At 33.6% G+C, this 16,496-nt stretch overlaps 3 protein-coding genes across 3 annotated transcripts; 1 reads left to right on the plus strand and 2 right to left on the minus strand.

Moving 5' to 3' along the window:
- Positions 1–2,128: 2,128 nt before the first annotated feature.
- Positions 2,129–6,284, plus strand: LOC114409774 (transcription factor bHLH79-like). The gene is made up of 6 exons (XM_028373358.1): positions 2,129–2,485; positions 3,145–3,351; positions 3,544–3,609; positions 3,695–3,763; positions 3,851–3,928; positions 5,744–6,284. Exons 1-6 carry the CDS (start codon positions 2,303–2,305, stop codon positions 5,870–5,872), a joined length of 732 nt encoding a protein of 243 aa, XP_028229159.1. The 5' UTR covers positions 2,129–2,302; the 3' UTR covers positions 5,873–6,284.
- Positions 6,285–7,570: 1,286 nt separating this feature from the next.
- Positions 7,571–11,739, minus strand: LOC114409775 (5-formyltetrahydrofolate cyclo-ligase, mitochondrial-like). Its single transcript, XM_028373360.1, has 8 exons — positions 11,502–11,739; positions 11,121–11,264; positions 10,855–11,004; positions 9,675–9,716; positions 9,549–9,594; positions 8,878–8,948; positions 8,658–8,784; positions 7,571–8,181 (listed from the first exon to the last, which is right to left on the minus strand). The coding sequence occupies exons 1-8, from the start codon at positions 11,689–11,691 to the stop codon at positions 8,169–8,171; spliced, it is 783 nt and encodes a 260-aa protein (XP_028229161.1). The 5' UTR covers positions 11,692–11,739; the 3' UTR covers positions 7,571–8,168.
- A 1,295-nt stretch (positions 11,740–13,034) lies between these two features.
- On the minus strand, positions 13,035–16,496 carry LOC114409776 (probable myosin-binding protein 5). The gene is made up of 3 exons (XM_028373361.1): positions 15,260–16,496; positions 14,027–14,884; positions 13,035–13,646 (listed from the first exon to the last, which is right to left on the minus strand). Exons 1-3 carry the CDS (start codon positions 16,002–16,004, stop codon positions 13,438–13,440), a joined length of 1,812 nt encoding a protein of 603 aa, XP_028229162.1. The 5' UTR covers positions 16,005–16,496; the 3' UTR covers positions 13,035–13,437.

Here is a 16,496-nt window from a genome sequence, read left to right on the forward strand (position 1 = left end):
AATTAAAAATTAAAAATGTATTACTTTCTATAATTAAAATAAAAATTTGTATTATTTATATTATATATATATATATATGAATTTACATAATTTTTATAAATTATATTAAATAATTTATATAAATAATTTACATATTAATTTATGTAATTTTCTTGATTTATATAATTGATATTAAAAAAACTTAATTATTAAATAATTTTTAATAGTTAAAACAAAAATATTAACATGTCAGTTTTCTAAAAAATTTAAATATTAAAATTTTAACAATTTACATAATTAGAATAAAAATAATTTATATTAAAATAAATTTACCTAATTTTTTTGATTTATATATTAAATGATGTAATTATATTAATTTATATAATTAGAGTAAAAATAATTTGTATATTAAAATCAATTTGTAAAATAATTTATGTAAATAATTTATATATTAATTTATGAAATTTAATTATAATTTGGTAAAATTAAAATAAAATATGTAAACTATTTAAAATAAAAATATATAAAATGATATAAAATAAAATTAAAAATATTTGTATATTAATTTTTTCTTAATTTATAAATTTTTATAATTTGAAAAAAATTAATAACTATTAATTAATTATACATATAAAAAATGTTTATATAGTTAACTAAATAAAATAAATATCTTAATAATTTATTAATTTATTTTTGAGAAAAAGGTCAAAGATTTCACATGTTTGAGATTTACGACAAAGCCAATTAAAAATAGGATAAATTCTCAGGATCCAAAGATTATAAAAAGCGTCCAGTCATCCTTGTGACTTGTCAAGTTTAAGGTCAAAATTTGGCTTTGTAATTGTGCATTTGACTACTCTAAAGTCTAAACTTAGGGGTCTATACTCTAAAGTAGTAGCTATAGTAATTAATGTTGAGATTTAACTCTTAGGGTTGGTTTGGTTGTTAGGAAATTAAAGAGAGAGAATGAAGGAGAATATGTGAGAAAAGAAATAAGTAAGAAATAGAGTGTGAAGAGAGGTGATTTGGTTGAAGAGAAATAAAAGAGAATAAAAGATAAATATTTAAATTAAAGTGATGAAGTTAATAAAAGAAAAAAAAATTGATCTAATAAGTAAATTACAATGCTTGTCTCACTTTTTTAAAAGAACCTCATGTAGGTGTGCTAAAAAGGAGGATCTTTTTTGGTAAAACAAATAAATAGTGTTGATTTTTCTCCAAATTTACTCATATATGCGAGGAAGACTGCACCAGTATGAATTATGGAAACTTTTGAATATTTCTCTCATATTTATCGCATCCAAACAATGCATGTTTTTCAAGATCAACACCCTTCATCGTTCCCTCTACGGTACCAAAAACATGCTTAGTATTAACAATTGAGGCTTGGGAGCTGAGTACTTTTTAGTCTTAATGGTTGATTAAGGATTGTTCAATGTTCAGTATTAACTCCTAGTGTGCCACAATGATTGGGACTGCGTATCCTTTAAGTCTAATGGTCGACCAAATATGACTTAAGCACTCTAGCTCATTTGACAGCCATGAGCTTCACTTCGCTAGTGCCACATTTAGAAAAGTGTTAAAAGATCATCATTTGTGATTCAAGAATACTTACTATTGCTCTAATGACCCTAGTCATTTTTAGAAGATAACAAAAGGTGACCAATCACAAGGAGGGAGAACCACCCCTAGAAGCTTAGGAGTAAACTTTATCACAAACACAAGCATAAAACCTTAAACCTGGCCTAGGAGAGATAAATTAAACAATTACTTTTTGAGTGCTTTGGATAAGCAACCTCTAATCCTAACGAAATCATATATCAAACCACTTTCTAATTATATGTTTTTCAAGATCAATTATATTTTTTTATCATCATAACATTAGTACGGAATACCCATCAATTTTATCAATAACAAATGATCACCGATGACCAATCACCATGACTAATTTATGTCTCCTAAATAAACTCTATTTTACTATTATAATAATAATAATATGTAATTAAATATAACTATACAAGACCTTTACGCTATTATGACATATTTATGGTGATCACACTTGATCCCAATGAATGTAGTAATTGTGTAGTTGGGATTTGGCGAAGACGGTTAGGGTGGAAAAGGATAAGAATCGCGGTGTGCGCAGTGCGCCACTTGAGTCGAATATCCATCACTCACTCACACATTGGTTTTCTCTCTCTGACTGTCACCCTCATCCATTAACAGTCTCCATCACTCTCCTCTCCCTCCTAATTACAATTTAATAAATCCACCTCACTCATTCATCCCTTCTTCACTCTTCCAAAACCATTGAATCACTCCAATGGATCCTCCTCTCATCAGCGACTCCACATTCTCCCCCGCTTACTCCCTCGCCGAGATTTGGCCTGGAATGCCCCATTTTCCCGATCACTCTCACCTCACCGCCACCGCTCCCACCAAGGGAAAGGACTCCACCGCCGCCGACGAGGTCCTCTCCTCCACCACCACTGCCAACCTATCCAATGTAATCACATCATTCCATTTTAGTCAAAATCATTTTTGTTTGTTAAAATTAGTGCTCAGCTTATTATTTTTATATTATTATTAACTATTGTGCTCGGGCTTTTGATTCGTTCATTGTATACGTCAATTACAGTCCAATACTTTCTCTTTTTTGGTTATTAGAGTCCAATTCGTCTATTAAAGTCCAATACTTTGAGTGTTTTTTCGCAATTCCCGAATGTTTGGAATTTCGTTAATTATACCTAACTTATGTCGTCATCCCATCAAACAGTCACAATTCCAACTTATATCAACTGTTTGAGTCTGTGGTGTTCAGCAATTGTAAACTGTAGTGTAGGGTTTTTACTTTGAATATGTTTGGTATTTTGGTGAATTTGATTCGTTTTAATTTGTTCCCGTTTGCTTTAAGGGAAAGAAATCTAAGAGAGATTAAAATTTTTTGAAATTTGAATCAAAGACGAAGTTGGAAGGAAAAGAAAGTTTGGATTTTTAGTTTTTGAAAGTTAATTTATCCTTTTTTTATTGTTTGTTTGTCTTCTCTTTGACCAAGTAAAAGAAAATTGTATTATTATTCGTGTTTCTTTTTTTTTTTCGTTTCTATTTTTGTTTTTTAGTGAGTGTGAAGCTGAGTGCTGATGGCATGTGTGGAAATTTGAACAGAATGATTCTGGTAGCAACAAACGGATGAAGGTAGGAGGGTCCAGTTTTGAAAACGATGGTTTCAAAGCGGAGGCAGAAGCAAGTTCTGTGGGTGGTAACAAGTCAAGTGAGCAAAGCAATAAACCTTGTGAGGCACCTAAGCCAGACTATATTCATGTGAGAGCAAGAAGGGGCCAAGCTACCGATAGCCACAGTCTAGCAGAGAGAGTAACTCGCTTCTCTCTCTCTCTCTCTCTCTTTTTGTTTCCTTTTCTCTTGCAAGTTTTGCTTGCTGTTGGGCATTTTTTTCTTGCCCCAGAAACAAATGAAAAGTATTGGAACTTTTAGACCTTTTCTTTTGGTTCTTTATATTTACTATTTATTCACGGGCATGCCACTTAATTGCACCTCTTTTGGCAGGCAAGAAGAGAAAAGATCAGTGAGAGGATGAAAATTCTTCAGGATTTGGTGCCAGGGTGTAACAAGGTAAACAATAATATTGGGTTGGACCATCACAAGGTTATTGCTTTCTGTTTTTCCTTTATCATTGTTCTTATTTTTTAATGTCCAGGTAATCGGTAAAGCACTTGTCCTAGATGAGATAATCAACTACATCCAGTCGCTGCAGCGTCAAGTTGAGGTGGATATCTTCAGCTTTCCGTCACTGTCTAGTATTTTCACTCACTGATTTCTTTTTAAACCATCCTAAACAAATTGAGTTTTTCAGTTCCTTTCAATGAAGCTTGAAGCAGTTAATTCAAGAATGAACACGAACCCTACTATTGATGGGTTTCCTTCAAAAGATGTAAGTCTATCAACTTTGATGTTGATCATATTGACTTCTAATATTTAATTCATTTCCACTTACATAAGATTTAAATGATACGTGAAACTGAATGTGCCGGTAGCTGTCAGCTTTTGGAGTACTGCAGAAGAAAGTTACCCCACTGCTTTGTCTGGACAATTTAACTAAAATGATTTATTTTATAGTAAATTATTCTTCTAGACTACTTTTATTTGAAAAATGTCAAAAACCAATAGGACAAAAGGATTTGTGAATATATGGATCCATTTGTGATATCATTCTCACTGATCAGTTGACAAAGCTCAAATGAAGTCTAGTTGGTTTGGAACAAGAAGAGAGGAAGTGAAGAAAAGAAAGGAATTGAGGTGGAAAGGAAGAATTGGTGTTGAGCAGGGAAAATAATAGATCAGAATGGGAAAACAGAATATTGATGTCCAATTCATTCTCAAATTCAAGTCTTGGTATCCAGAACTTGGTGCACAACAATTCATAAATTGTCAAAACCAACTTGATTATCAAGCAATCTAATGGCTCGAGTATCATTATATTATCCTCAAAATATCTGAAGGCTTATCAGTGGAATGGAAGGATTGAATTAGCGTATAATTTCTCTGATCTTGTCTCCAATTTAACATCCATTTTAGATGGAACAACATTTTGTAGGTCATCCTTCATGTATAGGACAAAAGGTTGAAGCTTTCAACTACATCATTTAGAAGTGTTTAAGATTTTTAGAGGCTCCAAACTGGTGTGGATAATTTTTTTTTTTCCTTTGGGTAGAGGTGCATTTGGAATGTGCAAAAAAGCATTGGGACTTGCAAATATGATGTATATGGCAAGATCTATCTCAAACTACAATAGGCTAAATCATCTGAAATTTACTCTTGGCAAATCCTAAATTAGCTCTATTGCAAAATTGATTTGAACATCTTTGGAGGGAACATGCCCATAATTTCCGTCAGATTTAGAGTTCAATCCTACTTGTCATTGTGATCATATGAATCATAATTGTAGTTATCAGTGTAGTAAGCATGATCATGAGTTAAAAGTAGTAGGAACTAGAGATCTTTGACTACCATAGTTCTGGTGGAATGGCTGGTAGCTTGCTTTCAAATTCTTGTTCCCATTATGGTTGTTATGTCTTGAAACTTTACCATGATGTTAGTTATGTCTAGCACTTTAATATCGATAGGCCATGAGGTAATGAATCCAAAATAGGAGGAGATGATTCAAATTAATTTGAAAATGCTCAAAAATATCCTGAAGCTTCAAGCAGTAAAATTAACACCATATTTTGTGGAGGTCCCAAAGCTTGGAAATGGTACCTAGACTGCTGAAAAGTTGTGGTCACTTAAATCCACCAAATGGATGTGGGGAGTGTGCCCTGGAGATTGCCTAGGCTGGGTGTTGGTTGACGTGAAAAATAGAATGAGGATACTATTACCACATATAACCAAATTACACACACTAGGCCAAACACAATTCTCTGTTGAAAATGACTTGGTAGTTGGTAGTGAACAGACTGTTCTAGGCGGGGCGGGCCACCTTCGAATGGTGTTGGTCCTATGGACCATGAATGGATTCGCCTCTGGCCTCTATGTAAACTGTAACTTAGTACTATTGCCCAGGATGGGTTCCAAGTACTATACTAACGAACCTTTCATTTTACACCCTAACCAATTGGAACTACATTTTCTTATGTCTCGGTTGATATCTTTACCAAACTAATTAGACCTAAAACATTTTTCCTAATGAATGTAGTTACTGTAGGACTGTTTGTTCTCATGGCTTTGATCAGTTCATTAATTGTTTCAGGTTGGTACTCAGCCATTTGACATTGCTGGAATGGTATTTGGATCACAAGCAGCAAGGGGGTATGCTCAGGGATCATCACATCCTGGGTGGCTGCATATGCAGATAGGTGGTGGGTTTGAGACAACATAATTCAGAGAAGTCTCATTGGGAATGACATATCAACCGATAAGATTGATTTTCTATTTAAAAAAAACAATAGTGGGTTGGTTACATAGTGTGCTTTTTTAACAACCTAGTCAACTGTTGCCGAATGTTGTAGGTTTGTATTTCCATTGTTATAGTATGATATTATTTATAGAAAGTGCATCTAAATCGCATGTGCTTCGTTATATTAGCAATTAGCGAGTAGAAAACAATCTTAGTGTGGTTTTCGTTTTTTAATCCTGCTGTGATAGGATTCCTGCCTCCTGATTTGATTTGTATAACTATATATATTGCAGGTATGCAATTGTGTATTCTGAATGATGATAGTTTGAAAATGATTGAGTCTGACAATTTGAATCATTACTGCATTAAAAAAAAGGACAATTTGAGTCATTAACAGGAGCAGATTAAGAGAACGCTAGTGCGTTTGAAATCATGTATTGTCAATCTTGTTTTTTATTTAAATTTTTATTTGTTTTCTTAGTATATCTTATTATTTTGGTCATTTATTATTTTTCATTTCTCTCTTTAATTTCATGACTAATGTGAAAAATAATTAAAAATTAGTGAAGATATAGAGATGTTAGCAAAAGTAATAGTAAATATTGTATTAAGTTTTTTAAATGATAGATAAAAGGGACAATTTTTTTCTTTAATAAAAAATCGACACTTGTTTTGAGAATAAAAATCTACACTTAGAACCGAAATGGTAGTAATTAAAAAACAATAATGTAATGGAAAGCAAAATGCATTTTAGAGGCGAGTCAAAGACTTGAACAACATTGATTACTACTAGGATGCTGAGTTATTCACGAATTCAATCGTTTGTTAAGATGAAATATTAATAATTTGCCGCAATGAAACGCGCCATTTTATCAGCTTCCTATGCCCTTTACTAAAATTTCTTTTTTAAAAAAAAAGCTAATTTTCTGTCTTCTTTCTCTTTAATCATATAAGAAAATTTCAAATTTCATGAAGTTTTTCCTTGTTTTTTTTCTATCTATCCAGACATAAGGTTAGAATCACCTACCATTTTTCCAAAGATACGTCAACACAGGATTCCAAACATGATTTTTACTGGTCAATTTTACAGGTGATATAAATCCAAGGGAAACACTTTCATAATATCTGGCCAGTAAAATTGACCAGTGATTTTTACACACTGGAAGTGTTTCCTTTAGATTCATATCGCCAGTCAAATTATGAATCATCCACCGAAATCCCGATTTTAAGATTCACTCGGGCATTATAAGCGCTAGTAATAGCATTTAAATGGAGCTGCTTAGATTGTTTTCAACTATCAATTCAATCATATACGTTAATTATATTTTACGATTCTGGCAACAATACTTACCAAATGGAGAGGTTTACGTGAACTCTTAATTAAACCAAAAACCATTTCTGTGATTCTTTAAGTCCATTGTGTAATTTGTTGGTAGTTATACGATAGAAGGATCACGCAATCACATTACTCATCTTGCGCTGTAACTTGGAACTAAGTGAGCTCGTAGTCTTGAGCAAGAGTTGAGTAAATTATAATATCTAGCTCACAAATATTAAGAAAAAAATTATCCATAGGTATAGCGTGGATAGAAGTTTCTCACCACAGTACCTATAACTACTCACATTATAACCAAATAATAACACAAGACAAACAAACATTTCCCAAATATAAACGGCGTATGAGTAAGGTAATACACGACTCATTTGCTAGTGAGTTGTTGGTCAACTCCAATAAAGTTCAATTTCCATACATTACAAATTAGAGATCACACCTATTAAATGTTCAAATTTTTCCACACACCTATCTCTGATATGGCATTTAACTCCCCGTGCCCTTTCATCTTGGGATGATGGGACTCTTCAGGCAAACAAGATATATTCGAGGTTTTGAACCAAGAAACGTGACATTTAGGAAATCTCGCTAGCCCAATAAACACTAAAAAGTCTAAAATTAACCATACAATAAGTTAAAGCATAGCCATTCTTGCTGAAACACATGTGCTTTAGGAAAGTTAACTTCAAACTTCACAGTTATTACAGAATGCATACTGTATTTAAATATGAATGATCGAGTATGGGGACTTCCAATTGGTCAAGGATAGTGGATGCAATAATTCAAGGCAGTCCAGTGTCACTTGATGAATTGGTTATCCTTTACTTGCTACACAAAACCCCAGATCCCAATCCTTTAGCGCCGTACACTAAAGGAAACCACAAAATTTTATTGAGATACACTATTGTAAGTGTTCAAGATCAGCTTTGAAGTCCAGTGTCAGTGTCAGAGATCCATGCTGGAAATTGTTCACTAGGTTAAAATGACTAAAATTGACTGAATTCAACATAGCAAAAAATGAAAGGTGTTGTTAACCAATGCTCTTAGGGCATTGTTGAAGAAGCATTTAATAATACTCTCTATTAACAATATCATTTAATAAACAAATCCTCCTGATAGCTTAAAGAAGAAAATAATGATGGCTTTATAGATTTACAAGATATTAAATGCTTCTACTTTTTCATTCAATACTTTTTAAATTAGACGGTGAGATTATGTATAACTGTAAGGTTCCTGCCTTTGTGACATAGAGGTCACAAGTTCAAACTTGAAAATAGCCTCTTCGCATGCCTGGTAAGGCTTCATATATCAACCCTCCCTACATCCCATTTGGGCACTGGACCGCTCTTTTACCTTTTATTATAATTCCTTAACAAGGATCCTAAGGCCACTCATTAACAAATTCCAAAAGTAAATGAGTTTGTTCAATGATACCTGTTTAAGGCAGTTTTACTGATGGGAATCACACCTTCCGGAGATACAAGAGCATCAACTGGAAGATCAGATGAAGTCATTGGTATTAGTCCTTCATCCAGTATTTGTTCGGAATACGACAGTGCAACTGCAAATCCAAAGCCAAATTGCTTGATGACGACAAATTTTTGTAGGTTTGGTTTAACCAAAATTATGTATCCTAGATGGAATCAATGCATACCAAGCAAGGGCTGCTTCCAATTCCGCGTCTTTGCAAGGTCTTGGTAATTCTTCAGGAATGTATCATAGTAACTGTAGACGGGGGATGGCAGGGGACAGAGTGAGTTGTTGTGGGAGGTGGGGTTAATGTGCATGTTTTTTGGTGCTGTATTGTGTGGAGGCAGGGTATAAAGTAGGTAGCTATGGTTATACTTTATATATATTGGGTTCTAGAAATATAAATACTTTATAACCATGTGGGTATGTTGCAGGCAGATGCCTCGCTTTTGAATCTGATGTAAAAGGGTTTGGTACCCCCTGTACCATTGGTTAGTTAATTTATATCCTTTTGCTGATTAAAAAAACAAAAACTGTAGAAGGGGGATATTAACTGTAAAAAACTTGGACTATGATTTTATAGCATTTTTGACATAATAATAATAATAATAATAATAATAATAATAATAATAATAATAATAATAATAATAATTCAGGACATAATAAGTGAAATGTCAAAAGTGAAGTATAAGTTAGTGAAGTAGTCCCCATTCTAACAAAAACAGTTTTTGCAATGGTTGGTTCGGTAATATAAGACAGGCCAGAATTGTTAATTCAACTCATAAATTTCGCTACAACTGAGAACATGAGACAGATTTCAACTGTAAGAAAGAAGAAACAAATATAAAAGCATACCCTCTGCCACGACCTAAACGTCTTCCAGATCTGTCAAATGCCAGTCCTGGGAAGAAACATAATAGAAAAAGATTAGCTACATGCAAGCTACGACTCTAATAATTAAATAAGAAATGAGAAGCACACCAGGTAAAAGGAACAAATCAACTGGATCATTTGCCTGCATAACTGTACCAAAGAGAGCTTTTCAAATGGTTGTTGATTGATATTGGCCAATCGGGATTATTAGAAAATACATTAAATGGAAGTCAACCCTACAAGAATCATAAAAATAAAATTAAATGCTCAACAGTAGCCAAGATAGAGAGAAGAAAGATGCACATAACTTTTATCCTGTCCTTTGGAAGCGGCTTTGTAAAAATTATGCCATAAGAAGCTTTACTTGGTTGTTTTTTCTTTAAAAAAACAAAGGAACTCATATCTTTTAGCTGAAGAACCCCATTTAGAATATGCAAACTACCTATAAATTGATGTCACCTACAGACTTTCACATTGACCCAAAGAAAAAACAGAAATTTGACAAAATTTTACATAAAAAAAGGATAACTGGATAAGTTCCCAAATTTTAGTCTCACGTGCTGTTACAGAGTATGACCTGATAATAGTGGCATTTTGCAAAACTTTCAAAGATAAATCAGAAAGTTAAGCACATTATTTTTGCAAGTAGGCTACACCTATGAAAGCTAAATCGCAGGGTTTTAAAAAATTGTACGCAACCCCAGTTACGGTTGTAATGTCAAGGATTTGGGATCTCAAATGTGGATTCACTAGCCAAATTAATTGCAATTTTCCACAATATTAAAAATCGCAACAAAGTCATAACCACAATTGCAATTTAAAAAATGTTGAAGCAGGAAGATCAAAACCACGCATTCACACATTCAAACAATCAAAAGGTTGGATGAAGATCCGCTGACCCATATTTTATATCAACAAATCTGACTAAAAATATGCATATGAAATATACACGGTCTGATCTTCATCCAACGGTTCCAATTGATGAATGCGTGTATATGCAAGAATCCATCTATAAGCAAGAATTTGGTAGTAAATGAAAAGAATTTCTACGTTACACTGTCAACTAATTAAAAATAATCTTTTATATGATTTATAAAATACTTATTATAAAAGTCTAAACAAACCTACATTATACATGATTGTTTGTGATTGAATTAGAGTGTAAAAATCTTTTGCTCTATTTACTCAAAGAACAAAACGAACTCTTAGAATCTTGAGACTATCTCTAGTTAATGTGGGACTTGGGTATTTTTGAATACGAACAAAGAAAGAGGGGCAAGGCAAGTACCATCTTCACGCGCATTTCCATCAACATCAACCGGAGCAGGCTCTAAGATGTCCATTGAGTTTGCAATGAGATCATCAATTCCCGATATGTGGAGCATACGCATGTGACTATTCTTATCCTCCACGCGCGGCACATAGAGTTTCTTTCCATCTGCAAATTCAAAAATGTTTAACCAGCTTTTTAAGAAATAATGCAAATAATATGTAAAAAGAAAAAAAAAAAAGAAAGAAATTCTTATTTGAGTATCAGAAAATGCGAGGACGCACCAGTAGCATTGTTATGTTGCAAAATTTGTGACAATATTTTTAAAGTGTCGACTTCGCGAAGAGCAGCGCAGCTTATGTACGCGCATAGCCTGCGACTGGATTTGAACCACGGAGCTCCCAAAACTATGTCTTGAACGGTGTTATCTGTAAAACAATAAACGAAGAGAAGAATACGTTACGACATATAAGCTGAGCTAGATGGTTAATCGAAAATTAAGATTCTAATAAACTAATATACCGATAAAAGGAGAAGGAAGAGAGAATTTATGGTCACATTTTAACAAACTAATGATTGCTGATAAAGAAAGAGAGAAGAATAGGTTATAAGATTGTTAATAATGAGTGAGCGACGTAGGCATAGAGATATTTAGATAGTGATACCTTGGTGAGATCGGAGGGAGGGTTGGATGGATTTTAGGGTTTTTCTGACCTGCGTTCGAAGTAAGCGCTTATGTTTGAAAATGGCGTCGAGACCATCGTGTTTGGGGGTGTTGGTGTTAGTGCTCATCCTCAATTGGCCACACGTTGCTGCTCTTGTGCACCACTGTGTCATCAGCGTCTGTGCTCGCATCTTTTCATTTTTCACTTTTAGTCTTTCTTCGTTAAAACGTATTGTATTTGTTTATATTATTTTCCGATCGTCTCCTCCTCGTCCTTTCATTTTTTTTATGCGTCCTTACGTAACTGGTTAAAGCTGAAAGAAAATTCATTTTTTTAAGATCATTTAAATAGATTTTATGTTTTTTTTTTGCTCATTTTATTTTTTTTATAATAAATATTTTTAGGTTTCATTGCATGTTTGGTGTTGTAATATAGTGTTTTTGGAAACACATTCTAGAATTAGTTAGGCATGCGATTTGATGCGAGTTTGATTTAAAATTAATTTAAATCAAACAAGAAAATTAAGTGCCATACAGTTCGATTTTTGCGGCTAAAAAATTCTGTCAATAAATATTAAATTTTTTGTTATTAATCAGAAAAAATTGGAATAATAACTAGTTAAACAATCAACATATAAATAAGCAACAAAAATTTCAACATTTGAACTTAAAGTAAAACAACACAAGTGGAACAATACTTAAATAAAAACCAGTCAACTTAAAAATAATTATTCCATTCAAACTATTTTAGATTTGGTTGAAGTTTTGTCGGCGCTATTCATTTTACTATTTGAGAACATTGAAATCGTTAAACTATATCATAATAGTTTTAAGTTTTGGATTTTTTTTTTTGGGCTTCATGGGTATGGTATTTGTTTATTATATTTCAATTTTTAAACTATGTTTAACATAATATATTAGTCTTTGTAATGATGGTGATAATAATACAATTTCTCTTGTGATCTTTTTTCCACTATTTGACTACACCTAATAATTATAAGTAATGAATTCGGTATTTCATTTAATAAAAAAATTTAGCTTATAAAAATATTTAAATTTTAAAAATAATAGACAAATTTAAATGTTTTGATCCATTGATCTAATCCAAACCATTTACAAACAGATTGGTCTGGGTCACGAGTTTGATCAAACCCAATCCAAATCGATCCGCGTACACTCATAATTAAACATGTTGTAAGGATTCAATCCTAAGTTCGTGCATATAAAAAAATCTATTATCTCTTAAATAGATTTCAATATTTTAAGAGAATAATTATTTGCTACCATAACCTTTTTTACTCTGAAGCAAGATAAAGCTAAATTTGAGTCATCTAAAACATGACCACTAGGGTCTAAAACATAGATTATTATAGCAATTCAATTATGATTTTACTATATATAGAATTAGTAACTATTTGGGAAAGACTTGAATTATTTGGGAAATTGCATTTGATTAGTAAAACTGAGTTTTTATGAACGAGCTACTATTTGGAAGGATTATTGAATTTGCATTTCTTCCATGAGGGAAAGTACATACTAACAAGAAAAAAATGAACCGTTAACAATAGTAGTCATATAAACAAGTAAACCCTAGACAAGTTTGTCCAAATGATCCCGGTAAAGCTAGCCAAACCTAGAAATGGGGATTAAAATCCTATCACAGGACATGCTTTGATTGTTCAAGTCCTTGACCTCTAGGCATTTAGGTATTTTACAGACACATTCTTGAGGTAGAAGAACATCCATGCTTCCAACACTCGAGCTGCCCCTTGGCAAAGGATCTTAGTGTCAGAATAACTCACAATTTCACCACAAGCTAGACTTTTGTTGTTTTCTTAAGGCTCAGCCTCATGAAATTCAATTATCGTCATTCTAAGCATGATCATTTGGCTCCAGTACACTTAAAAGAGCCAATTACTATAAAAGAAAAATAGGCATCATGCATTCGCTACCTCAAATGAGGTCATAACAAGGTGGCTGAGTTTCTCTAGATTCTGTGATATCTCTGATAAAATTTTGGTTCCTTCACTATCTTTCTCATCTCTAATGGAAACAAGCTCTAAGAACCGACTGTTGGCTTTCAGAGCCTTCACCCTTTCAGTAAGGAAAGACAGTTCTTTTGGTAGAAAGGCTTCACCTCCTTTTCCTGTTACAACAAAATCATTATGAGGAATGGTAATAAGCATAATAATTAGAGAAAACCCCAAATATGTCGTCCAAAGTTATATGTATTACCACCTTGTTTTTTAAAAAAAATTGTGACTAAATTAGTCCATTAATGATCTAAAATGTCACAATATTAGTCTTCTACAAATTTTCATCAAATTAGTTTTTCTCTAAAATGTCATCATATTCATCTTTATACAAGACATAAGTGGTGACCAAAGGAAATTTAGTGACGAAGTGACTTAGTGACCAAATTTTAAGGACTAATGTGGTGATGCATGTAACTCGGAGAACTAAATTGAATGTTTCCTCCAATAATCATTAGAATTATAATGCTACCTATTCATGAAGGCATCTTACCTGTCTCGCTGTCTAAATTATTAACACTGTCAGAGCTAGACAGTAAGGAATAAATTCCACTTTCTGCTAAGGGTGTTCTATTTTCTGTTTTCTTCATCCGGCCAAGAAGATATGTTTTCTCTGCTTTAAAATCTTTGACTGATTCATTGTGTTTTACCCCTCCATTTTCTGCCTGAGATGATACAACTTGATTAGAATTGAGGCCTTTTTCTGCATTACCTTCCCCTTCATTGAGCTTGAATGAAGAGCTATTATCACCAATAGATGAGTTAGATTCCCTACTAAAAGTATTTTCTTCTGCTAAGCTTCCATATTTTTTTCTATAAATCTCCAATTCAGCTTCTAAAGCTTTGAGATCTTCCTCTCGTTTGAGAAGCATATCATTAGATGCTTGTAGGGCTTCTTCATCATACTCAGCCTGCTCCTCCATCATTCTCTGATACTGCAAAGCCTCCATTTGCACCGCTGCCTTCTCGGCCTGTAACCGGGTGATCATGGCCATTGCATTGTTGGCAGCAACAGCTGAAGCACTTCTTTCTTCATCCAGCTCCATGTACAAAGCCATGAGTGATTTGCGATCCAAACGAACTTGCCTCTTCAAATTGTTTAAGATGGCATCATCAAAATCAGTTTGGGGATTTACATCATTAGAGTCAGAGGAAAATTCTGTCTTTTCCAGTGGTGATTTCCTGTTAATCCTGTAAGTCCATCTGGGACTGTTGTTTGCAGAATCGGTGAGTGGGATTCCAAAGAACTTATTGCCCCTTGTAAAAGTTGGGGTGAATTTGCTGGACTCATCGTTCAAATCTTCAACTTCTCCCAATAGAGGCAAAGAGGTAGATTTGGTGTCTCCGCTTGCTGTATAGAACAAAAAAATTATTTTGTAAAAGATGCCGGGATCACATTTTCAGTCATGAGTAAATCTAGTATAAGTTCAGTGTCTATATAGCTTATAGGCACAACTAATCAAAAGTAGGATTTATTGAAATAATAACAATAAAGTCTGTGTTGACACCAATGCTGAAGTGATTATAATATTAATCAGATAATGTGTTCTCGTAGTCCTTTATTTGATACCAATTAAAACATATATGGCACAATAAGAACTCAAATACAGCTAGAAAGATATAATTTTTAATCTGCATAAACTAGCATATACATAGTATCAGGAAATTCTAGTTTTTCACATCACATTTAACACTCCAAAGAAATTCTAGTTTTGCATATACTCACATTTAACAATCGGACTATTAACATTGAAGCCAAACTCATCCTCTTGAAGCTCCGGATCCGACATAAATTTGAGTTCTTTGTACCTGATGTGATGCAATTCTAGACCATTAGGTTCCTCACTTTTTGATGTTGAAAATGGAAAAGCTCTCGGTGAAGGAGTTGGGGCTCGCGCAAATGATGACGAGTGCTTCACTTTTATATTAGAATTAGAAGAAGACTTCATTTTCAATGGCTCTCCACAGCATGAACACTTCTGGTTGCTGCTTCTATCAACCTGCATGACCCCATCATCCTTCAAACTCAACTGAATTGGTTGGTCATCCTGAACAAAGCACTCCAAATCCTTATGCAAAATCCCCACAAGGGACTTGTAGGTGTCGCAATCCGATTCTTTCTCAGTTGCAAATGAAAGCAGGCACCCCTCACACATCTTCCTTATGTCAGAAAGCTTCTTGTGGTTGTGACAAAATGCCAAAGACGACATGTCCTTCTTGTGAGCCTCACACACGGACTCGTTGTAATAGAAATCAGGATTTCTGTGAACCATAACATGATCAAACCTGGTGCACAGCCAGCAAGGGATGTGCAATTCAAAGAATCTGGCAAACTCATTGGCCAAAAATGCCAGAAACCCATCAAGGAAGAGTATGAATATCAGCACCCATTCAAGCAACACATAGATCACAAAGTGTGTGAACTTCCCCATTTCTTGCTCAACAAATTGAGAAAATGATCGATTAGCCATGTTAGTAGTTTTCTTTCCTTTTTTATTTTATTTTATTTTCTCGTCCTTGTTAGCAACCCAACATCATGCAGAATGTAACAGATTGGGATAAAAAATAACAACCAAGTTTCCGTAATCTGTAGTGCTGTTGAAGATTAAAGAAAAAAAAAAAGAAAAAAAAAGTGGGTGTGGATTAAGAAAGAAAAAGGAACTTAGAATGTGGGAAGATGGAGGAAGATCATGACCTTGGTTGGGGACGAGGATCAAGATCTTTCTCTCAGCGTGTCTCTCTCTCAGTGGCACGTTTGCAAAGGTAGGAAGAGAGAATGTGAAAGGTGGAACTCAATTAGCCATATAAAAATAGAAAAACAAAAACCAATGGAGGCTGTTAAGCAGACAATTACCTGAAATAACGGTCTATCACGCCTCTCTTCCAATTTTGCTTCCCAATTACAGAAACAGATATCTCATGCATTTCCTATGGCAAAACCTATACAAAAAAATTCATACGCC

The sequence above is a fragment of the Glycine soja genome, chromosome 4 (assembly GCF_004193775.1).
Source record: "Glycine soja cultivar W05 chromosome 4, ASM419377v2, whole genome shotgun sequence".
NCBI classification, from domain to species: domain Eukaryota; kingdom Viridiplantae; phylum Streptophyta; class Magnoliopsida; order Fabales; family Fabaceae; genus Glycine; species Glycine soja.